This window comes from Pelophylax lessonae, assembly GCF_965119305.1.
Source record: "Pelophylax lessonae genome assembly, chromosome: 2".
Lineage (NCBI taxonomy): Eukaryota > Metazoa > Chordata > Amphibia > Anura > Ranidae > Pelophylax > Pelophylax lessonae.
In genome coordinates, this window is record NC_138769.1 from 19,089,116 (window position 1) to 19,113,453 (window position 24,338).

The following is a 24,338-nucleotide window of genomic DNA, read 5'->3' on the forward strand; positions in this document are numbered from 1 at the left end:
AGTAAAAAAAAAAAAAAAAAATCGCAAAAAAACCCCTGGTCAGGAAGGGGGTAAAATCTTCCGGGGCTTAAGTGGTTAATAAAAACAAAAATGGTCTTTACAACTGATTCAACTATCTGGTTTTGTTAATAAACTCTACATACAGCTCGGATAGCGGAAATTGCGGCAACTTCCCAGGACAACCAATCCTGGACAACCCACACTGTTCCAACATGGGGAGTCTGTAGAGGTCTAATGGTGCCCGCAGATACTGTATATGGGGCTCATTCATGAAAAGTGCCCCACTCTGAAAAAAAAAAAAACAGCTTCAACTATAATTTTGACATTCTGAGCCCAAAACAAGTATTCTGACTAAAAGCTAAATAGAAATATTACCCACAGCAGGCTTCTTTCAGTCCCAGCCTTGTAGGGTGAGGCCGGCTACAAGAAAGATTGCAGTGTGCGGTGAAAGATGACGCTGGACATCCTCCAACCAGGAAATGAAGTGGGCCATAATCACTTACTACAGCTTCTAATGCACATTGTGAGAAGCTCACAGTGTGCAGTGAAATCAGAGTAAGCAATGTCAGTCCAGGAGTTGGTACAAGTAAAGAAGCTTGAAGGAAGGCCAGAGGTCAGATTTAAGAGGATATCCTATATTGAATTCATACAATGGGAATAAACATCCTGGCCTCTCACCCGAGTCCTCATTCTGAGGTGTAATGGGGGAAATGGCTGGCGAGATGACGGCGCTTTGTTTTTGCTGCTCAATCAGGCTTAGAAGTTTATTTCGTGCCTCGACGCTCTGCAGGTTTAGCTCTGCGATCCTCTGCTCTAGAGTCTTGGGAGTCGGTACCAATGAGACACCCTGCTGGGAAGAATTAAAAGAGAATTTCAACTTCCAATGTCTTGGCTGCGCTTACACAAGACTTCCCTTAAAATGCCCAGAAGGAAAACCTAGTCCTGGTGCAGAGGTCTTTCTAGGAAGTTCAGAAGCACATTCTAAATCAATAAAAATATTCATGTAAAGTAGTCATCACTAAATGGTGGGCAACGGCCTGAATTCGGACCAAGCCACTGTCTCCTCAGCCACATCATATCAGAGCAAATTCTTTAACCCTGGCCTCCGCTATTCTCTAGGCAGAGCAGAGAACAGGAGGCGGCATAGCAACGAACAGAGAGCGGGAGGCAGGATAGCAATAAACAGAGAGCGGGTGGCAGCATAGCGACGAACAGAGAGCGGGAGGCAGCATAGTGACGAACAGAGAGCGGGAGGCAGCATAGTGACGAACAGAGAGCGGGAGGCAGCATAGCGACGAACAGAGAGCGGGAGGCAGCATATCGACGAACAGAGAGCAGGAGGCAGCATAGCGATGAACAGAGAGCGGGAGGCAGCATAGTGAAGAACAGAGAGCGGGAGGCAGCATAGCAATGAACAGAGCGGGAGGCAGCATAGCGACGAACAGAGAGCGGGAGGCAGCATAGCGACGAACAGAGAGCAGGAGGCAGCATAGTGACGAACAGAGAGCGGGAGGCAGCATAGCGACGAACAGAGAGCGGGAGGCAGCATAGCGACGAACAGAGAGCGGGAGGCAGCATAGCGACGAACAGAGAGCGGGAAGCAGCATAGCGACGAACAGAGAGCAGGAGGCAGCATAGCACTGAACATAGAGCGGGAGGCAGCATAGCGACGAACAGAGAGCAGGAGGCAGCATAGCGACGAACAGAGAGCGGGAAGCAGCATAGCGACGAACAGAGAGCAGGAGGCAGCATAGCACTGAACATAGAGCGGGAGGCAGCATAGCGACGAACAGAGAGCAGGAGGCAGCATAGCGACGAACAGAGAGCGGGAGGCAGCATAGCGACGAACAGAGAGCGGGAGGCAGCATAGCAATGAACGGAGAGCGGGAGGCAGAATAGCAATGAACAGAGAGCGGGAGGCAGGATAGCAATGAACAGAGAGCGGGAGGCAGGATAGCAATGAACAGAGAGCGGGAGGCAGGATAGCAATGAACAGAGAGCGGGAGGCAGGATAGCAATGAACAGAGAGCGGGAGGCTAGATAGCAATGAACAGAGAGCGGGAGGCTAGATAGCAATGAACAGAGAGCGGGAGGCTAGATAGCAATGAACAGAGAGCGGGAGGCTAGATAGCAATGAACAGAGAGCGGGAGGCTAGATAGCAATGAACGGAGAGCGGGAGGCTAGATAGCAATGAACGGAGAGCGGGAGGCGGCATAGCAATGAACAGAGAGCAGGAGGCAGGATAGCAATGAACGGAGAGCGGGAGGCACAGCCGCGCTGGATGGAGGGCAGGAGTGGGAGCTGAATTAGGTAACTTTCCGGATGACACAAAGGAGGGGAAAGGTCATGTTAAGGGGGCAAGTGGTCTGGGGAAGGGGGGTGATGTGATGCAGGGCAGTGCTGTTGGGGCTGGGGGGGGGGGTTATGTAAAGAGGAGGCAGTGCTGTGGGGGGGAGGCAGCATAGCGACGAACAGAGAGCGGGAAGCAGCATAGCGACGAACAGAGAGCAGGAGGCAGCATAGCAATGAACATAGAGCGGGAGGCAGCATTGCGACGAACAGAGAGCGGGAGGCAGCATAGCGACGAACAGAGAGCGGGAGGCAGCATAGCGACGAACAGAGAGCGGGAGGCAGCATAGAAATGAACGGAGAGCGGGAGGCAGAATAGCAATGAACAGAGAGCGGGAGGCTAGATAGCAATGAACGGAGAGTGGGAGGCTGGATAGCAATGAACGGAGAGCAGGAGGCAGGATAGCAATGAACAGAGAGCAGGAGGCAGGATAGCAATGAACGGAGAGCGGGAGGCACAGCCGCGCTGGATGGAGGGCAGGAGTGGGAGCTGAATGAGGTAACTTTCCGGATGACACAAAGGAGGGGAAAGGTCATGTTAAGGGGGCAAGTGGTCTGGGGAAGGGGGGTGATGTGATGCAGGGCAGTGCTGTTGGGGCTGGGGGGGGGGGGGGGTTATGTAAAGAGGAGGCAGTGCTGTGGGGGGGAGGCAGCATAGCGACGAACAGAGAGCGGGAAGCAGCATAGCGACGAACAGAGAGCAGGAGGCAGCATAGCAATGAACATAGAGCGGGAGGCAGCATTGCGACGAACAGAGAGCGGGAGGCAGCATAGCGACGAACAGAGAGCGGGAGGCAGCATTGCGACGAACAGAGAGCGGGAGGCAGCATAGCGACGAACAGAGAGCGGGAGGCAGCATAGCGACGAACAGAGAGCGGGAGGCAGCATAGAAATGAACGGAGAGCGGGAGGCAGAATAGCAATGAACAGAGAGCGGGAGGCTGGATAGCAATGAACGGAGAGTGGGAGGCTGGATAGCAATGAACGGAGAGCAGGAGGCAGGATAGCAATGAACAGAGAGCAGGAGGCAGGATAGCAATGAACGGAGAGCGGGAGGCACAGCCGCGCTGGATGGAGGGCAGGAGTGGGAGCTGAATGAGGTAACTTTCCGGATGACACAAAGGAGGGGAAAGGTCATGTTAAGGGGGCAAGTGGTCTGGGGAAGGGGGGTGATGTGATGCAGGGCAGTGCTGTTGGGGCTGGGGGGGGGGGGTTATGTAAAGAGGAGGCAGTGCTGTGGGGGGGGGGGGGCAGTGCTGTGGGCAAGGGAGGTGATGTGATGCAGAGCGGTGCTGTGGGGGGGGGGGGGTGTTGAGTGATGTAAAGAGAGGGCAGTGCTGTGGAGGGGTTTATGTGAAGGGGGGCAGTGCTATAGAGAAGGGGGTGATATTATGCAGGGCAGTGCTGTGGGGGGGGGGGGGGGGGTTGGGTTGGATGTGAAGAAGGGGGCAGTGCTGTGGAGGGGTTTATGTGAAGGGAGTCAGTGCTATAGAGAAGGGGGTGATATTATGCAGGGCAGTGCTGTGGGGGGGGGGGGGGGGGGGTTGGGTTGGATGTGAAGAAGGGGGCAGTGCTGTTGGGGGGGGGGGGGGGGAGTGATATGATGTGTAGCAGTAGACATGTGAAAGGGAAACTGATGTGACGAAGTGGGGGACTGAGGAAATGATTGGAGGTAGCTGTGATTGGAAGCTCCTGAGACATCGCACAAACATGTAATTCGGACCTCTGCTGGAATTAAAAAATGTACTGATCGGACTTCCATGAATTTTAATTCAATACTCCTAAAGTTAAGGAAAAACATGGCAAGTAAACATTTAAAATACTTGTTTTTTTTACGTATTTGTGGTTGGGGACAGGTTTTCTATAAGCTTTCTTTTATGTCAGGTTAGGTAATACTTTGCTGTGGCCACTAGGTGTCAGTGTCTTACCTTAGTCTCAGCACAGTTCTGGATGGTAGTTCCGCTATCCATAGGCTTTACCAGGCTGGAGCTTAAAGCCATACTACATCCGACCTGTTTCAGCTGAGATTTTAATACGTTATTCTGAAAAGTCAGTTCTGCCATACGGGCTGCAATGCTGTCATTACACAGGGAGGTGTCATCTGTCAACGACTGCTGTTCTCTATGATATTCATCATCCTGGAGGTCCCTGGGGGATGGGTGGGAGGAATGAGAAGAGGTAACAGAGGCTGAATTCAGCCCTTTCCACCCTGGATCCTGGGGCATTCCCGTTCTCTGCTCTGCGGAAGAAGAGTCAGTTAAGTGGCTGCAGGTCCCTGGAACGTCCTTAGTTTGGGGGCGCTCTGTCACCGTCCCTGTAGAGGACCTCAGAGAGGCATTCTGTACTGTGACAAAAGGAAATAGGAATTATTAATTCATTTACATGCTTTAAAGGACTTCAGTTGGACACATATGCTATAAATAAAGCTTAACCACTTTAGGACCGGAGGATTTTCCTCCAGGCCACTTTTTGCAACTTGGCACTGTGCGACTTTAACTGACAATTGCGCGGTCATGCAACGCTGTACCCAAACGAAATTTACGTCCTTTTTTTTCCCACAAACAGAGCTTTCTTTTGGTGGTATTTGATCACCTCTGCGCTTTTCATTTTTTGTGATATTAATAAAAAAAGAGCGAAAATTTGGCGAAAAAATTGACATTTTCTACTTTGACAGTTAAAAAATATCCAATATATTCAATTTTTGTCATATATTTAGGTCAAAATGTATTTAGCTACATGTCTTTGACAAAAAAATCCTAAATGAGCGTATTTTTAACCACTTTAAGACTGGACGATTTTACCCCCTTCCTGACCAGGTCATATTTTGCGATTCGGCACTGCGTTACTTTAACGGACAATTGCGCAGTCGTGCAACGCTGTACCCAAATTAAATTTATGTCCTTTTTTCCCCACAATTAGATCTTTCTTTTGGTGGTATTTGATCACCTGTGTGATTTTTAATTTTTGAAAAAAAGAGCGACAATTGAGAAAAAAAAAAAAATTTTTACATTCTGATATACAACATTTCCCCCCCCCCCCCCCCCCCCAAAAAAAAATTTTTTTAAAAATCTAATTTTTTTAACATTTTAGGCCAATTTGTTTTCTGTTACATATTTTTGGTAAAAAAAAAAAAAAAGCGTATTTTGATTGGTTTGCGCAACATTTATTGTGTTTACTAACTACGAGAAAGATTTATTTTTGTTGTTTATTTTATTTTACTAGTAATGGCGGTGATCTGCGATTTTTTTTGCGGGACTGCGACATTGCGGCGGACAGATCGGACCCTTGACTGACATTTTTGACACTTTTGGGGGTACCAGTGACATTACTACAGTAATCAGTGCTATAAATATGCACTGTTACTGTAATAATGACACTGGCAGGGAAGGGGTTAACACTGTTGGTGATCAAGGAGTTAAATGTGAGCCTCATGCTTACTGACGTGTGTGGGGGGAGGGGGTTGTGTGACACAGGCACAGATGGCATGTTCAGCTATGCTGAATCCTGTAATCTGTCCCTGTCTGTCACATAGGAGATCCGCCTGCTTTGTTTACACAAGTGGGCGGACTTCTTCACTCTTTCCCCGACGATTGGGGAAGAGAGGAGGTGATCACCACCACTCCTTCCCTGGCCCGACTCCCGCTGTGTCTGAATACAGCGGGGGTGAGCCTCCGGTGGCGCGCCACCGAGAGGGGGTGGGATCCAGCGACGTAGGTCTACGTCGTTGGACCCAGGAGAGCCGCTCTGCCGCAGTAGGCTCCATGTGAGCGGTCGGCAAGTGGTTAAGCACCTTATATTTAGCTTTCCCTGGCTACTTCTCACCCCCCCCCCCAACATGCTAATGACATTGTATAATACAAATGATAAATTTTCATTACACACCTTACAGTGGTGCACCAAAAAAAATTCAGAATGCACTTGGCTGAAACAGACGGCTTTTACGCTTTTTTTTTTCACATTTTCTGCACTCAAGTCAATAGGGGGGCGTTGCATTCAAGTCACTGGGGGGGGGGGGGGGGGTCAGATGTTGTTGCAGTCCAGTCAATAGCGGGGCATTCTTGCTGACTCCAGCCCTTCTCCAGACCTTGCACTTTCTTCTTCCGAGATCCACCCGCATCTTATTCCTGGCAGCAGCACAAGGTAAGGGGTGCATTGTGATGTAAGGAAGGGTGGTTGACCCTTGACTTCTGATGGTGGGGGGGCTCTTGACATCTCATGTATGGGTGTAAGGCGGCGTGGGGTGCTCTGGACATCTAATGTTAGATATAACCGGCCCTTTGAGGGCAACCATAATGCTGATGCGGCCCACGATGAAACTGAGTTGGACACCCCTGGTCTAGACTGACCCCTGCTGCCACCGCCTTAGCTATACCAATGTGTAAGTAGAGGGATTTATTCAGATTGGTCATACACAGGGTACGTACATGAAAACTGCTCTTCATACTCCTTCCGGGATCTCTGCCGGGGGGGAGACAACAAGATGGCCGGCTGAAACCCAAGCAGACTGCCCACATCCGCACTGTGTTCTACAGGATTGCCTCTAGGGGGAGCCGGCAACTTCTTTACTTCCTCCACATCTTGCAGACCTATGAAAAGTATTAGGAGAATGTATCAGCTGCATCTCAGATTTAAAAAAATGAAAGAAATCAATTAAAAAAAAAAATTAAATAAAAAAAAAAAAAAAAAAAAAAGGACATGAACAAGTCACAACGTAACAATCGTGGCTTTAATAAGAGATGTATTGATTTTTCCTTTTTTTTTTTTTTTTTTTTTTTTAATATACCGTATATACTCAAGTATAAGCCGAGATTTTAAGCATGTTTTTTCATGCTGAAAATGCCCCCCTCCGCTTATACTCGAGTTGGTGTCTTTTTAAAAATGGCGCCGCCCGGCGCCGACGTGTCACCGCGCATGTGCCACATGCCCGGGAACGGGCTTTGGCGGCAGGCGGCGTGATTTTTAAGTCAAAGGCGCCTCACCGAAAGGTGAGACTCCTCCGCAGCCCCTGCATTTCCTCATGCAGTGCTGTGGGCATGGTACAGGACATTCTCCTGTACCATGCCCGCAGCACTGCATCTCCTGTGCCATGCCTGTACATACTGTGCCATGCCTATTCCTACTGTGCCATGCCTGTACCTACTGTGCCATGCCTATACCTACTGTGCCATGCCTATACCTACTATGCCATGCCTATACCTACTGTGCCATGCCTATACCTACTGTGCCATGCCTGTACCTACTGTGCTATGCCTGTACCTACTGTGCCATGCCTGTACCTACTGTGCCATGCCTATACCTACTGTGCCATGCCTGTACCTACTGTGCCATGCCTGTACCTACTGTGCCATGCCTGTACCTACTGTGCCATGCCTATACCTACTGTGCCATGCCTGTACCTACTGTGCCATGCCTGTAACTACTGTGCCATGCCTATACCTACTGTGCCATGCCTATACCTACTGTGTCATGCCTATACCTACTGTGTCATGCCTATACCTACTGTGTCATGCCTATACCTACTGTGCCATGCCTATACCATCACCTGTGCTATGCCTATACCATCACCTGTGCTATGCCTATACTATCTCCTGTGCCATGACCTGTGCCATGACCTGTGCCATGACCTGTGCCATGACCTGTGCCATGACCTGTGCCATGCCTGTACCATGACCTGTGCCATGCCTGTACCATGACCTGTGCCATGCCTGTACCATGACCTGTGCCATGACCTGTGCCATGCCCGTACCATGACCTGTGCCATGCCTGTACCATGCCTGCACCATCACCTTTGCCATGACCTGTGCCATGCCTATACCATAACCTGCACCATCTCCTGTACCATGCCCGCAGCCCCTGTTTTGTGGCTCGTGATAGTCCAGTTGGGTCCAGTAGCTGCTGCATTTCCCACCCTAGGCTTATACTCGAGTCAATAAGTTTTCCCACTTTTTTGTGGTAAAATTAGGGGCCTCGGCTTATATTTGGGTCGACTTATACTCGAGTATATACGGTATGTTACTTTAGAGGCAGTTTGTTACAAGCACAGCAATACAACGTAGGCGCTTATCACAGAGACACAATGGAGAGGATGGAGGGGATACTTATATCTTCCCTCCACATTGGTCACACTCCACGCTGACATATCTGTATCGAGTAAAGTAGCTTTGCTGGCACTTTAATGGAAAGCTAAAGCCGCAGAACTTATCCGCCCCATTACCAGTGTCAGGAAAATCAATACTGACCTGAGTGAGACAGACGATCCAACACAGAAAACCTGCAATATCCTCACAGCAAGGAACAGCAAACAAGACAAAGGAAATCTCTCACTATTCAATATCTACCTAACCCCTTCAATACCGGGCACCCTCACCCCCTTCCTGCCCAGGACAATTTTCAGCGCTGTCACACTTTGAATGACAATTGCGCAGTCATGCTACACTGTACCCATAGGAAATTTTTATCATTTTTTTCACACAAATAGAGCTTTCTTTTGGTGGTATTTATTAGGGATAGACCGATTATCGGCGGCCGATATGCACTTTCCCCGATATATCGGTATCGGCCCCGGAACTGGCCGATATTTTTGTGACGTCATTCTGCCTTCTTAGGCCGCCTCCCTCGTCTTGGACAGCCTTGTCTGGAGTCGGGACTAGTCTCGCGGGAGTGTATCACAGCCATACACCCACCCACAGTAGCCCGGTGCCAGCCACCCACAGGCCCTGTACCAGCCAGCCACGTACATCCACAGGCACTGTACCAGCGAGCCAGCCAGCCACAGGCCATGTGCCAGCCAGCCGCCCACAGGCCCTGTGCCAGCCAGCCGCCCACAGGCCCTGTGCCAGCCAGCCGCCCACAGGCCCTGTGCCAGCCAGCCGCCCACAGGCCCTGTGCCAGCCAGCCACCCACAGGCCCTGTGCCAGCCAGCCACCCACAGACAGGGTGCCAGACAGCCAGCCACCCACAGGTCCTGTACCAGCCAGCTACAGGCACTGTACCAGCCAGCCACCCACCACAGGGTGCCAGCCAGCCACCCACCACAGGGTGCCAGCCAGCCACCCACCCACCACAGGGTGCCAGCCAGCCACCCACCCACCACAGGGTGCCAGCCAGCCACCCACCACAGGGTGCCAGCCAGCCAGCCACCACAGGGTGCCAGCCAACCAGCCACCACAGGGTGCCAGACAGCCAGCCACCACAGGGTGCCAGACAGCCAGCCACAGGCCCTGTACCAGCCAGCCACCCACAGGCCCTGTACCAGCCAGCCAGCCACCCACCACAGGGTGCCAGCCAGCCAGCCACCCACCACAGGGTGCCAGCCAGCCAGCCACCCACCACAGGGTGCCAGCCAGCCACCCACCACAGGGTTCCAGCCAACCAGCCACCACAGGGTGCCAGCCAACCAGCCACCACAGGGTGCCAGCCAACCAGCCACCACAGGGTGCCAGCCAACCAGCCACCACAGGGTGCCAGACAGCCAGCCAGCAACCCACCACGGGGTGCCAGACAGCCAGCTACCCACCAGATAACATGCACACAAGTTGGCACAAAGGGGTTTGAATGGCTATTAAAAGGTCACCATCCTCACCTGTCATCTGTTTGCTTGTAATTAGTGTGTATATAAAAGGTCATTGAGTTTCTGGACTCCTGACTGACCCTTGCATCTTTCATCCAGTGCTGCACTGACGTTTCTGGATTCTGAGTCATGGGGAAAGCAAAAGAATTGTCTGTGGGATGTGCGGGAAAAGGAAGTTGAACTGTATAAAACAGGTAAGGGATATAAAAAGATACCCAAGGAATAGAGCATGCCAATCAGCAGAGTTCAAACTCTAATCAAGAAGTGGAAAATGAGGAGTTCTGTGGAAACCAAACCATGGTCAGGAAGACCAACTAACAATTCAGCCACAACTGCCAGGAAAATTTTCCGGGATGCAAAGAAAAACCCACAAAAAACTTCAGGTGAAATACAGGACTCTCTGAAAACATGTGGTGTGGCTGTTTCCAGAAGCACAATAAGGAGGCACTTGAAGAAGAAAGATGGGGTGCATGGTCGAGTCGCCAGAAGAAAGCCATTACTACGCAAATGCCACAAAGTATCCCACTTACAATACGCCAAACAGCACAGAGACAAGCCTCAAATCTTCTGCCACAAAGTTATTTGCAGTGATGAGACCAAAATTGAGCTTTTTGGCCACAACCATAAACGCTACATTTAGAGATGTCTCAACAAGGCCTATGATGAAAGGTAGACCATCCCTACTGTGAAACATGGCGGTGGATCGCTGATGTTTTGGGGATGTGAGAGCTACAAAGGCACAGGAAATTTGGTCAGAATTGATGGCAAGATGAATGCAGAATGTTATCAAAAAAATACTGGAGGGAAATTTACATTCATCAGCCCAGAAGCTGCGCATGGGACGTACTTGGACATTCCAACATGACAATGATCCTAAACACAAGGCCAAGTCCACCTGTCATTGGTTACAGCAGAATAAAGTGAAGGTTCTGGAGTGGTCATCTCAGTCTCCTGACCTCAATATCATTGAGACACTCTGGGGAGATCTCAGATGTGCCGTTCATGGAAGACAGCCCAAGAATTTACAGGAACTGAAGGCTTTGTGCCAGGAAGAATTGGCAGCTTTACCATCTGAGAAGATAAAGAGCCTCATCCACAAATACCACAAAACACTTCAATCTGTCATTGATGGTAAAGGGGGCAATACACGGTATTAAGAACTGGGGTGTGTAAACTTGATCAGGGTGATTTGGGGAGTTTCTGTAGTCATTATGATTTAAGAAAAAAAGGATATCAATTTTATTTGGGTACAGCGTTGCACGACGGCGCAATTGTCAGTTAACCACTTTGCCACTGCTCACTAGAGCTGTACTGCGGCAAAGTGGCTCTTGTAGGTCTGACGACGTAGACCTACGTCGGCAGACCCTCCCCCTTCTAGGCGGCGCGCGCGCCGCCGGAGGCTCGCTCCCGCTGTATTCAGTCACAGCGGGAGTCGGGCCAGGGGAGGAGCAGCGGCGATTGCCGCTGCTCTTCCCCGATCGTCGGGGAATCGAGTGTGGAGATCCGCCCGCCTGTGTAAACACAAGCGGGCGAACCTCCGAAGTGACAGGCAGGGTCAGATTGCAGGGTTCAGCATAGCTCAACCTGCGATCTGTCCCTGTGTCATTCAGTCACCTCCCCCCACACACATCAGTAAGCACCAGGCATACATTAACCCCTCTCTCTCTCCAATAAAATTAACCCCTTCACTGCCAGTGTCATTTTTACAGTAACAGTGCATATGTATAGCACTGATTACTGCAGTAATGTCACTGGTACCCCCAAAAGTGTCAAAAATGTCAGTCAAGGGTCCGATCTGTCCGCCGCAATGTCGCAGTCCCGCAAAAAAAAAAAAAAAAAAAAAAAACGCAGATCGCCGCCATTACTCGTTAAAAAAAAAAAAACACCAAAAATGACAGAAATCTTTCCCTTAGTTAGTAATAGCAATAACTTTTGCGCAAACCAATCAAAATACGCTTATTGCGATTTTTTTTTTTTTTACCCAACATAGGTAGCAGAAAACAAATTGGCCAAAAATTTTAACCACTTGCCAACTGCCTAACGCCGATCTACGTCGGCAGTCAGCCCCTCACAGGCAAAGTGACGTAAGGCTACGTCACTAGCTTGTGAGGGTCTAGGGAGCGCGCGCGCGCCGCCGGAGGCGCGCTCCCGCGTGGTCACGAACCCCCCCGCGCGTGTGACCAGCGGACCCTCGGCGATCGGGGGGGGGGGGGGGGGAAGAGGGAGAATGTCAGGCAGCTTGTGTAAACAAGCCACCTGTCATTCTCCTCGCTGTAAAGACACTGATCAAACGGATCTAGTATGTAGATCCGTTGATCAGTGTCCTTACAGCTCAAGCCACAGCCAATCACAGTAGAAAGCACGCCCCTAGGGATACACACAGCCCCTCCCTCTCAAATAAAGTTAACCCCTTCACTACCAGTGTATTTTTACAGTAACAGTGCATATATATAGCACTGATTACTGTAGAAATGTCACTGGTAACCCCAAAAGTGTCACAAATGTCAGTCAAGGGTCCGATCTGTCCGCTCCAATGTCGCAGTACCGCAAACAAAAATCGCAGATCACCGCCATTACGCGTAAAAAAAAAAAACAACAAAAATGACAAAAATCTTTCCCTTTGTTAGTAAACGCGATAACTTTTGCGCAAACCAATCAAAATACGCTTTTTGCGATTTTTTTTACCAAACATATGTAGCATAAAACAAATTGGCCGAAAATGTTAAAAAATTTTGATTTTTACATTTTTTTGGGGGGAATTTCATATAAAAAAATGTGAAAAATATTGTTATTTTTGCAAAATTGACGCTCTTTTTTTGTTTATATATTATAGCGCGTGATCAAAAAATCGCACAGGTGATCAAATACCACCAAAAGAAAGCTCTGTTTGTGGGAAAAAAAGAACGCCAAATTTGTTTAGGTACAGCGTCGCACGACCGTGCAATTGTCCGTTAAAGTCACGCAGTGCTGAATCGCAAAATACCCCCTGGTCAGGAAGGGGGTAAAATCTTCCGGGGCTGAAGTGGTTAAAAAATGTTGATTTTTAAATTTTTTTGGGGGGGAATTTCATATAAAAAAATGTGAAAAATAGTTATTTTTTCAAAATTTACGCTCTTTTTTTGTTTATAGCGCAAAAAGTAAAAATCGCACAGGTGATCAAAAACCACCAAAAGAAAGCTCTGTTTGTGGGAAAAAAAGGACGTCAATTTCATTTGGGTACAGCGTCGCACGACCGCGCAATTGTCAGTTAAATTTGCACAGTGCCGAATCGCAAAAAGTGGCCCGGACGTAAGACAGCAAAATCCTCCGGTGGTAAAGTGGTTAAAGTAACGCAGTGCCGAATTGCAAAAAATGGCCTGGTCATTAAATGGGGCAAATCCTTCTGGTCCAGAAGTGGTTAAAAGAGTAAACCCAGTTGATTGATAATAAATGGCTTCAGCCAAACACTAACCATGAGTGAAAGAAAAGTTTGTGTTCTCATTCATATTATCTGAAAATTGGCCAAGAAACCATAAATTCTGCCAGGGTGTGTAAACTTACGAGCACAACTGTATACCGTATTTATCTTAGCTTTTAAATGCTATAACTTTCGCACAAACCAATAACACTCATTTTAATTTTTTAGTTATTTTTTATTTTTTTGCCAAAGACATGCAGAAGAATACATTTTGGCCTAAATTCATGAAGAAATTTGATTTTATCGGAAATGTTTTATAACAGAAATAGAAAATATCGGAGGTTTTTTAAATAAAGATTTTGGCAAAATAAAAAAAATCCAGAGGTGATCTAATACCACCTAAATAAATTTCTATTTTTGTGAAGAAAAAAAATGGATCTACCACTGCTTTAGGTATTGGATTACCTCTCCTATTGCAGTACCTGCAATATCGGTATCAATACTTCTGTTATTTGTTTTCTCTGACTACGTTGATCTGAGATGCTGTTTGCTACAATATACCTATATGGCCGGACCAGGCTCCAATGGACCTGGAGGCTGATGCTCCTTATCTGCACTTATTGATCATAACTGCTATGTACCATACCATGCCTGTCTTCTCTAAATGTTTATTAGGGCTCTTTCACACAGGCGGACCGTTCAGATCTGCCTTTCCGTTTTTTTTTTTGGCGGATCTGAACGGTCCCCCCCCATGCATTCCCATGGGGCATCGGATGCCAGCGGAGACATGTCCGCTGACATCCGATCTGTCAAATCTGGACGGATGGAAACCCTATTTTCCATCCGTCCAGCGGATCGGATCGGACCGACGGTCCGTTCCCATCCGATTTCCCCCATAGAGATGAATGGGGAACTGACAGCTGTGTCTCTGCACACAGCACGGAGAAACAGCTGTCATCCTCCTGCTCAGCGGGGGATCTGCGGATCGATCCCCCGCTGAGAAAAACGGAATCCGTCCGACGGACGGAGTGTGTGAAAGGGGCCTTATTGTTTCTATTCTTCTTCAAGAGGAAGTAAATCTTCCTCTGCAAGTTGTACCTTTGGGTAAGCTTATGATAAGGCTTACCTATAGGTACTGTAGATATCTCCTAAACTTCTAGATTGTAAGCTCTAACGAGCAGGGCCCTCTAGTTCCTCCTGTTTTGAACTGTATTGTAACTGTATTGTCTTCCCTCACACTGTAAAGCGCTGCGCAAACTGTTGGCGCTATATAAATCCTGTATAATAATAAAAATAACATGTACCGTTTAGGAGATATTTACCTTACATGCAGCCAGTGACATCACTGGCGAATGCGCTCTGAAGAAACGGCCGCTGGTGCCGATCCTTCAGAGCCCCCCGTGCCGCGACCGTCGGCTCCCGCGCGCATGCGCGGGAGTGACGCAATCGTGGCTCCAGCCAATCAGATGGCCGGATGCCGCAAACCCGGAAGAAGGGCGACAGTACATGTCACCCATGAGAGAGGTGAGCGGTCGGCACTTCGGGGCTTCGTTTTAAGGTAAGTATTTCATAATGAGCTAGTATGGGATGCACACTAGCTCATTATGTGTTTGTCTTCCAGGTGTTTTTTTTAAAAAAAAAAAAAAAAAAAATTCGGAGGTTTACAACCTCTTTCATACTCTGTAAAATCCTTTCTTCTTCAATAAACTAAGATTGAACTAAAAAAAATTATCTAAATATCATTTGTGTACAGTGTTGCATGACTGTGCAGTTATCAGTTATGGTAGCGCAGTGCTGAATAGCAAAAAAATGGGCTGGTCAAGAAGGGGTAAATCTTTTTGAAGGGCAAATGGTTAATGATGAGGGAGCCCTAACACCTTAAGCCCCGGTTCACACTTGTGCGTGTGCGGGGTTCGCATGTAATGTCAGAGCGCACTGCTCCGACATTACATGCGATCGGCTGTGCGGTGCGAGTTTAGCCATACAGTTTGTATGGCTAAATTCGCACCGCAGCTGCACCAAACACGCACAGGGACCCTTTTTGGAAGCCGCATCAGGATCGGATCGCACAGCGGTTCACACTTGTGCGAACCGATCGTGTGCGAACTGCACGATCGCACTGCGATATGCGATCAAACTGGGGGTGTCGTTAAGATTACATTGACACCCCCAGCGTATCGCATATGGCAGTGTGAACTGCCGGGGGTGCGTGTGTGATGCGGGAACAGGCTGCGGATTCGCAGCCTTCCCGCACTCGCATAAGTGTGAACCGGCACTGAAGGTTCTGTCAAGGGTTCCTGTCTGCAAAACAAAATGCAGAGAAAGGCAGCTCTAGACTGTAAGCATGTATGCGCACGGCTCTCACCTGCGGCTTCCTATTACCGATAGGTTTGTAAATTGTATGCATTGTTCTTTGGAACAGTTTCTGTATTGTATTATATTCACCCACTTGAATGAATCACCTTGGTGGGAGGGGGGGGGGGGGGGTTGTGTGCTCTAGAAATAACTCACCGAGCTCGGTCACCATACTCAGCGCTTGGCCAGACAATGAACTCGCTGAGGTTCTTCTCTGCTCCGGTTTGGCTGCAGGAGGAGCTTTCAGTGGTTGCACAGGAGGAGACAGTGAGTGATCCGACATCGTCTGCTGGCTGAGCTGTAGAGAAATGAGAACAACAGAACAAAATCAAAGCACATTGGAACAATGTGTTGTATTTATGAAATCATTCAGATGTGCCACAAGGATATATAATCTTCCACTATATAAACCTTCCCTCCTGAAATACCCTGCACTGCCAGAGGACTCTGCTCCTTCCTCTATCTCAGGGGTCTTCAAACTTTACAGTAAGAGGGCCACAGCTTATATTTTACAAATATTAATAGCAGGGCTAAAAATTTAAAGTCCTGAGCGGAGTCCAGGGCTTCAGGGTTACTTGCCACCAGTTGCCCCCCCACTTTCCATCAGCTTCCCCATCAGAGTTCCCCCTATACATCAGGGCCCCCCATTAGAATCCTCCTTTACATTAGGGACCCCATTAGAGTCCCCCTTACTTCAGGGACCCCATTAGAGTCCCCCCCTACATTAGGGTCCCCATCTGAGTCCTCTCTTACATCAGGGGCCCCATTAGAGTCCCCCCTTACAACAGCGTCACCAAGACGTAAAGACCAACTGATCCGAATCATCAGTCTAATGATACAAACCTGTAAAAGTGATTAAGTGGCTCTACAGCTGCCCAGATCACATTTACACAAAAGCCCAAAGTCTACTGAGCCGTGAGCCCGTTTATCTTCTTCAGATTTTGGACATAGCAGACACATGCAAAGATTTGAAGAGGTTAAATCTGAACTGGGAGTCTTCCCACACAGTGGGGCTGTCCAGTACCCCCGCTCTCCTGCAGACTTGAGTTGTGGACTGATCCTGACATCAAGCATGGAGCAGGCTCCTAAGACCAGGAACAGTCCACCGCTGGACCATAGGGGAGCGGAGCAAATGACCCATGCAGTGCAAGCACAGCCCCACTGCATGGGAAAATTGTTTTTGCAGCCTTCCCCTTCAGTCTTGCACAGGTGCAGCAGCTCCTCTCCTGGACTGAATCGGCTTCCTCTGATTTCACTGCACACTGTGAGCTTCTCACAATGATCTGCCTGCAAAGCCAGATCATGTGTGGGGGTTTTGTGTAATCTTCAGGCTGAAAATACATTTTTTTAAACATGAGCAAAAAACACAAAAACGGCTCTGGCAGCGACGGATTAACCAGTTCCCGACCGCCCGCCGCCGATTTACGGTGGCAGTGTGGCGCCCACCTGCACGAAATGACGTAGACCTACATTGGTCGCGCGCCTGCAGCTAGGGTGCGCACTTCTGCCCCCACTGGGCAATGGGGACTCCGATGTACGGGAAAGGCGGCTCCGATTGCTGCCTGACTCCCACGATCGTTCCCCGCTGAGAGAGGACGGTCAGCTGTTGTACACACAGCCGACCGTTCTTCTCTCTGGAATGACCATAGAGCCAATGTGATCCTTCTACATAGAATCACGTCTCTATGGTCATCTCAGAAACCACGCCACAATACAGTTAGAATCACTCCCCTAGGATCACATTTAACCCCTTGATCACCCATAGTGTTAACCCCTTCCCTGCCAGTGTCATTATTACAGTCACAGTGCATATTTTTAGCACTGATTACTGTAGTAATGTCACTGGTCTCCCCAAAAGTGTCAAAAATGTCAGTTAGGGGTCCGATCTGTCTGCCGCAATGTTGCAGTCCCGCTAAAAATCGCAGATCGCTGCCATTACTAGTAAAAAAAAAAAAACAATAAAAATGACATAAATCTTTCCCGTAGTTAGTAGATGCGATAACTTTGCGCAAACCAATCAAAATCCGCTTATTGCGATTTTTTTTTTTTTTTACCAAAAATATGTAGCAGAAAACAAATTGGACTAAAATGTTAAATTTTGATTTTTTAATTTTTTTTTGAGAATGTTATATAGCAGAAAGTGAAATTTTTTTTTTTTTTTTTCAGAATTGTCGCTCTTTTTTTGTTCATAGCGCAAAAAAAAAAAAAAAAAAAAAATCACACAGGTGATCAAATACCACCAAAATAAATCTCTATTTGTGGGAAAAAAAGGACATCAATTTTATTTGGGTACAGCGTCGCACGACCGCGCAATTGTCTGTTAAAGTAACGCAGTGCCGAATCGCAAAATATGGCCTGGTCAGGAAGGGGGAAAATCCTTCCGGTCCAGAAGTGGTTAAGGTATGTCATGAAAACAGAAAGGCTTGATCTAAACATTTCACTAGCATGTTAATGAGAAGACAAAGGTGCAACCAGGAAAAAAAAAAAAAAAAAAGGTTAAACTTCAGCTTCAACCACTTGCCGACCGCCGCCCGACTATATACGGCAGCGGTCAGCCCCTCTCAGGCAGTGACGTACCGGTACGTTACTAGCCTGGGAGCTCCCGCCCCCGCTCGTACCCGAAGAAGCCGGCGCATGTGAACGGCGGACCCGATGTCCGCCAGTCACTCGCGATCGTCGGGTAGAGAGGGAGAGGGAGAAAGGCAGGCGGCTAATGTAAACACAGCCGCCTGTCATTCTCCCCTGTGTAACAGCACAGATCACTCGGTCCTGCTATTTAGGATCGTATGTTTCTGCGGTTACATGAAAAGCCACGCCCCTTTACAGTAAGAAGCACGCCCCTAGGGACACACTTAACCCCTCCCTCTCCAAAAAAGTTAACCCCTTCCCTCCCAGTGTCATTTTTACAGTAACAGTGCATATGTAAAGCACTGATTACTGTAGAAATGTCACTGGTACCCCCAAAAGTGTCAAAAATGTCAGTCAAGGGTCCGATCTGTCCGCCGCAATGTCACAGTACCGATCGTCGCCATTACTAGTTAAAAAAAACAAACAACAAAAATGACAGAAATCTTTCCCTTCGTTAGTAAACGTAATAACTTTTGCGCAAACCAATCAAAATATGTTTATTGCGATTTTTTTTTACCAAACATATGTAGCAGAAAACAAATTGGCCAAAAATGTAAAAAAAATTTAGATTTTTACATTTTTTGGGGGGGGAATTTCATATAAAAAAAAATGTGAAAAATATTGTTATTTTTGCAAAATTTACGCTCTTTTTTTGTTTATAGTGAATGATCAAAAAATCGCACAGGTGATCAAATACCACCAAAAGAAAGCTCTGTTTGTGGGGAAAAAAGGACACAAATTCATTTGGGTACAGCGTCGCACGACCGCGCAATTGTCCGTTAAAGTCACGCAGTGCCGAATCGCAAAATACCCCCTGGTCAGGAAGGGGGTAAAATCTTCCGGGGCTTAAGTGGTTAAAAGAACTCTGCTTAAAGCATACGGGATATTCTTAAGTCCACCTAAAATTTATAAAAGAACAAAAATCAGAGATTACCGGAGACATGGAGCAGTTTTCTTTTATGGAGAGAATTTCAGCTGTAAGCGCATCAATCAGCAGCCTCTGCTCATCAAGCTCCTCCTGCAAACGCTGACGCTGCAGAATTTCCTGATGCAACTGCCGGTCCCCCTGCAAGAAAAAAAAAAAAAAATATGGCATCAACGTCACATGACCTCTCATCAGAAATATCACAGCTCAAGCTTTATATCTATTCATGGTTATTGTTGAAGTGTTGATTACCCTAAAAAAAAAAAAAAAAAAAAAAAATAGATACGGACTCCTTAAAGCCAGCACAGTTCTTCTGCTGTGTCATTTGACCCCCTGTAACACCTGAAAAACCTGGCTGATCCTGCCAGTTTCTACCCTCCCCTCTGTACACTGACCACGGTATATCATGGCTGCTGAGCCCTGACACCGTGGTCAGTGTATGTGCCTCCGTCATCTGCAGACCTGCTCTCTGTCTCCTGTGTCCCCGCCCCCCTGCTGTGTCAGCTGCGCTCATATTCATTATAAATAATCTAATCCCCTCTGTATTATAACACTAAGTGTTCCTGTGTCTTATAGATAAAATATGTGATCTGTACCTATATCACAGCGGCTCCCAGCGATCACGTGACTGCTGAGCTCTCTCTCCTCTCCTCTACGACTGACGTCAGCCGCAGTGCTCGGGCCTGCATACTGGAGCTGTCAGCCAGGCAGAGAAGAGAGCCAAGGGATCAGCTGATCGCTGGGGGACACTCTCATAGAGGTACAGATTAAGGATTAACTGATTATTGGTTTGGCTGATAATCGGCGGCCAATATTCACTTTTTTTAAAATATCGGTTATCGGCCTCAAACTTGGCCGATATGACCAATATTTTATTAAGGTAGGGCTGCCTCCGGAGGGGAAGGGGGGGATGGGGATTAGAATTTATGAAGGTAACAAACTTTCTGTGTGCAGCAGCCCCCCCCCTCCCCAATACTTACCTGAGCCCCTCTCGATCCAGATATGTCCACAAGAGCCTTGCCTCTCCGGGGACTCACACTCCTGATTGGCTTTTGGCAGCAGCGGGAGCCATTGGCTGTCAATCACAGCCAGTGAACCAATTAGGAGATGGAGGGGGCAGGGTCGAGCCGTGGCTCCATGTGTGAATGGACATACAGAGCCACGGGTTGGGAGCGCGCCTGCTTGGGTGCTCCTAGAGCAAGCTGCTTGCTGTGGGGGCAACCGGCAGGAGGGAGGAGCCAGGAGTGCCAGTATGGGACCCAAGAAGGAGGATGTGGGCTGCTCTGTGTAAAACCATTACACAGAGTAGGTAAGTATATTATGTTTGTTATTTTTAACCCCTTCCCACCTGCCGTATAGTAAAATGCCGCGGCTCTTTACCTATGTGATCGGCTGTGTCCAATCACAGCCGGTCACATGTAAACAAGGAAGTGCCATTTATCGGCTCTCCTTGCCTCACACTGATAGATTGTGAGGAGAGGAGAGCCGATCAGCAGCATCACCTCGCAGGGGAGAGCTGTACAGGTAATCAGGCACTGATCATCAGTGCCCCGATTACAGTACAGCCCCAGCAGTGCCCATCAGTGACACCAATGAGTGCCCAATAGTGATGCCAGTCAGCGCTCCTTTCAGTGCGTATCAGTGCCGCCTATCATTGCCCACCAGTGTCGCCTACCGGTGCCCACCAGTGTCGCCTATAGGTGCCCACCAGTGTCGCCTACCGGTGCCCACCAGTGTCGCCTACCGGTGCCCCCTATCAGTGCCCACCAGTGCGGCATATTAGTGCCTCCTCATCACTGTCACCTAATCAGTGTCCTTCAAAGCCACCTCATCAGTGCAGCCTATCAGTGAAGGAGAAAAATTACTTATTTACAAAATATACTGATAAAAAACGAAGAAAAACTTTTTCTTTTTTCTTTTTTTCATATTTTTGGTCTTTTTTTATTTATTTTTTTTAGCAAATAACATAAAAAAAAAACAGCAGTAAATAAATACCACCAAAACGAAAGCTCTACGTGTGAAAAAAAAATGATAAAAAAATCTAAATTTGGGTACAGCGTTGTATGAGCGCGCAATTGTTATTCAAAGCGCGACAGCGCTGAAAGCTGGAAATTGGCCTGTGCAAGAAGGGGGTAAAAGTGCCCGGTATTGAAGTGGTTGAAAAAGAAAAAATAAGGCTTTAATATCACTTTAGGGACTAATGGCCGAAACGCGTTTGATTATTTGACTGTTGTTCACCTGTTTTATGTAAACAATGTTTTAGCCAACTTCCATGGCACCAGCCTCTCTCCCTTTTTAGCACGAAATATAATAATGGTTATAGATATAAACTGAGCGATAGGCAATCGCTGCGTGCCGTCTGCTCTATCGCTGCGTGTCGTCTGCTCTATCGCTGCCTGTCGTCTGCTCTATCGCTGCCTGTCGTCTGCTCTATCGCTGCCTGTCGTCTGCTCTATCGCTGCCTGTCGTCTGCTCTATCGCTGCGTGTGGTCTGGTCTATCGCTGCCTGTGGGGTCTGCTCTATCGCTGCCTGTGGTCTGCTCTATCGCTGCCTGTGGTCTGCTCTATCGCTGCCTGTGGTCTGCTCTATCGCTGTGTGCGGTCTGGTCTATCGCTGTGTGTGGTCGGCTCTTACCTCCTTTAGATAAGACACCAGCCGCCGTATGGAGCCGACCAGAGACATGGTGAATCCCGTCAACCCCTGAGCCTTTGGCATGGTGTCCACCTCCCGGCCCGTCTGCCTCTCGTAGTCCTCCAAGTCCAGCTCCACTTCCTGCATCATCTGGTTCAGGACATCCAAACTGGACTGGCTGCAACTGGACAGCTCACAGGCTGAGGCCGCAGAAACCGACTCTGTCCTGCGATGAGTGGGGGTGCGTGAAGAGCGTTTCTTCTTACCTTCAATAAAAACAGGAAAATTGTTTAACAAATCGCAGTATCAGGGCTGAGATGACAAATCGCAGTATCGGGGCTGAGATGACAAATCGCAGTATCGGGGCTGAGATGACAAATCGCAGTATCAGGGCTGAGATGACAAATCGCAGTATCGGGGCTGAGATGACAAATCGCAGTATCGGGGCTGAGATGACAAATCGCAGTATCGGGGCTGAGATGACAAATCGCAGTATCGGGGCTGAGATGACAAATCGCAGTATCGGGGCTGAGATGACAAATCGCAGTATCGGGGCTGAGATGACAAATCGCAGTATCGGGGCTGAGATGACAAATCGCAGTATGGGGGCTGAGATGACAAATCGCAGTATGGGGGCTGAGATGACAAATCGCAGTATGGGGGCTGAGAAGACAAATCGCAGTATGGGGGCTGAGAAGACAAATCGCAGTATGGGGGCTGAGAAGACAAATCGCAGTATGGGGGCTGAGATGGCAAATCACAGTATGGGGGCTGAGATGACAAATTACAGTATGGGGGCTGAGATTCTCTTTAAACACTTAGGGACCGCCCGCCACGCTAGCCCTCCTGTGCAAACCGCCATAGGTATACATCGGTCGCACCTGCAGCTAAAGGGCAAGCGCGCCACGCCAGCAGCACGCTCCCGCCCCCACTCGGCAGCGGGGACTTCGAAGCACAGGGCAGGCGGCTCAGATTGTCCCGACACCCACAATCGCTCCCCGCTGAGAGAGAAGAACGGTCGGCTGTTGTAAACACGGCTGACCGTTCTTCTCCCTGGAATGATCACAGAGTGCCTGTGATCCTTCTATATAGGATCACATGTCTCTATGGTCATTTCACAAGCCCCGCCCCCATACAGTTAGAATCACTCCCCTAGGCTCACATTGAACCCCCTCGATAGCCACAGGGTTAACCCCTTCTCTGCCAGTGTCATTATTACAGTAACAGTGCATATTTTTAGCACTGATTACTGTAGTAATGTCACTGGTCCCCCCAAAAATGTCAGTTAGGGGTCCGATCTGTCCTCCGCAATGTCGCAGTCCCCCTAAAAATCGCAGATCGGCGCCATTACTAGTAATAATGGGATTTTTTTTTTTACCAAAAATATGTAGCAGAAAACAAATTGCCCTAAAATGTAAAATTTTGATTTAAACATTTTTTTGTTGGGAATGTTATATAGCAGAATGTGAAAAATATATTTTTTTTTTTAGAAATGTCGCGCTTTTTTTGTTTATAGCGCAAAAAATAGGAGGAGATCAAATACCACCAAAAGAAAAACAGTTTGTGGGAAAAAATGGACATCAATTTTATTTAGGATACAGCGTCGCACGACCGCGCAATTGTTCGTTAGAGTAACGCAGTGCCGAATCGCAAAAAACGGCCTGGTCATTAAGGGGGCAAATCCTTTCGGTGCAGAGGTGGTTAAAGAAGTGTCCCTCCAGGGGACCAAGGGCATGTAGTACTTGCCCCCTAATGATCTGTGGTTGCTGAGCTAAGTTTGGTTGACAGTGCGCCACCCATCACCCCACCGCAGTTCAACTACGCTGACCAGGGGAAGCATTTCTAATGAGCTCTGAGTGACAGCGCTCATCTCTTGTAGCAGGCACGTGCTGAGACCAGTGCTGTCATTCAGCATCATATATGGGCATTACCAAGCCTGGTACTTAGATGGCGGAGCCCTCTACTGCTTATTCCTAATTACCTAGGGAGGTCTAGGCAGCCCATCTAGGAGTGCCAGACAGACAGCCTTCCAACAAGGCAGGTGGATATTTGCATAACTCCTCCCAAGAGCCAGCCCACTGCCTGCATCACGGTTGAGGGTTCTTGGGAGGAGTGCTGTGATGTTTTCGGGAAACAAAACCAAGCAGGCCCCTCCCACCAGCCATGATCTGCCAATATTGCATAGAGAAGCACACAGACTCAAAGGTGACATCGCTGGGTCTAAATTAAAGTATCCAATGAAAACAGAAAAGGTTTTATTTATAAAATGCCATTAGCACGTTGATGAGGGGGGGGGGGTACCGGTGAAGGGAAAATATAAGCAGATGAAACATTAAGAGACTGTAAGTGGTTCTAAAGGCAGGTTTTTTTTCTATGCATTAAGTAGTGGTGCGTGAAAATGAAAATTCTGTTTTAGAAAACGAAAATTCAGGATGCACTTGGCCGAAAACTGAAGCCCAAGTTTTTTTTTATTCTTTTTTTA

The 24,338-nt window shown here is 48.2% G+C and overlaps 1 protein-coding gene across 1 annotated transcript in view; it reads right to left on the reverse strand.

The window, feature by feature from the left end:
• SPICE1 (spindle and centriole associated protein 1) overlaps window positions 1-24,338 on the reverse strand; it is a 70,349-nt gene that overhangs the window by 15,112 nt on the left and 30,899 nt on the right. Inside the window, exons 10-15 of the mRNA XM_082247264.1 lie at window positions 21,860-22,122; window positions 19,234-19,365; window positions 15,828-15,969; window positions 6,774-6,935; window positions 4,278-4,693; window positions 679-850 (exon numbers count right to left, since the gene is read on the reverse strand). Of these exons, the coding sequence (XP_082103390.1) occupies window positions 679-850; window positions 4,278-4,693; window positions 6,774-6,935; window positions 15,828-15,969; window positions 19,234-19,365; window positions 21,860-22,122 (1,287 nt within the window). The remainder of the gene's footprint in view (window positions 1-678; window positions 851-4,277; window positions 4,694-6,773; window positions 6,936-15,827; window positions 15,970-19,233; window positions 19,366-21,859; window positions 22,123-24,338) is intronic.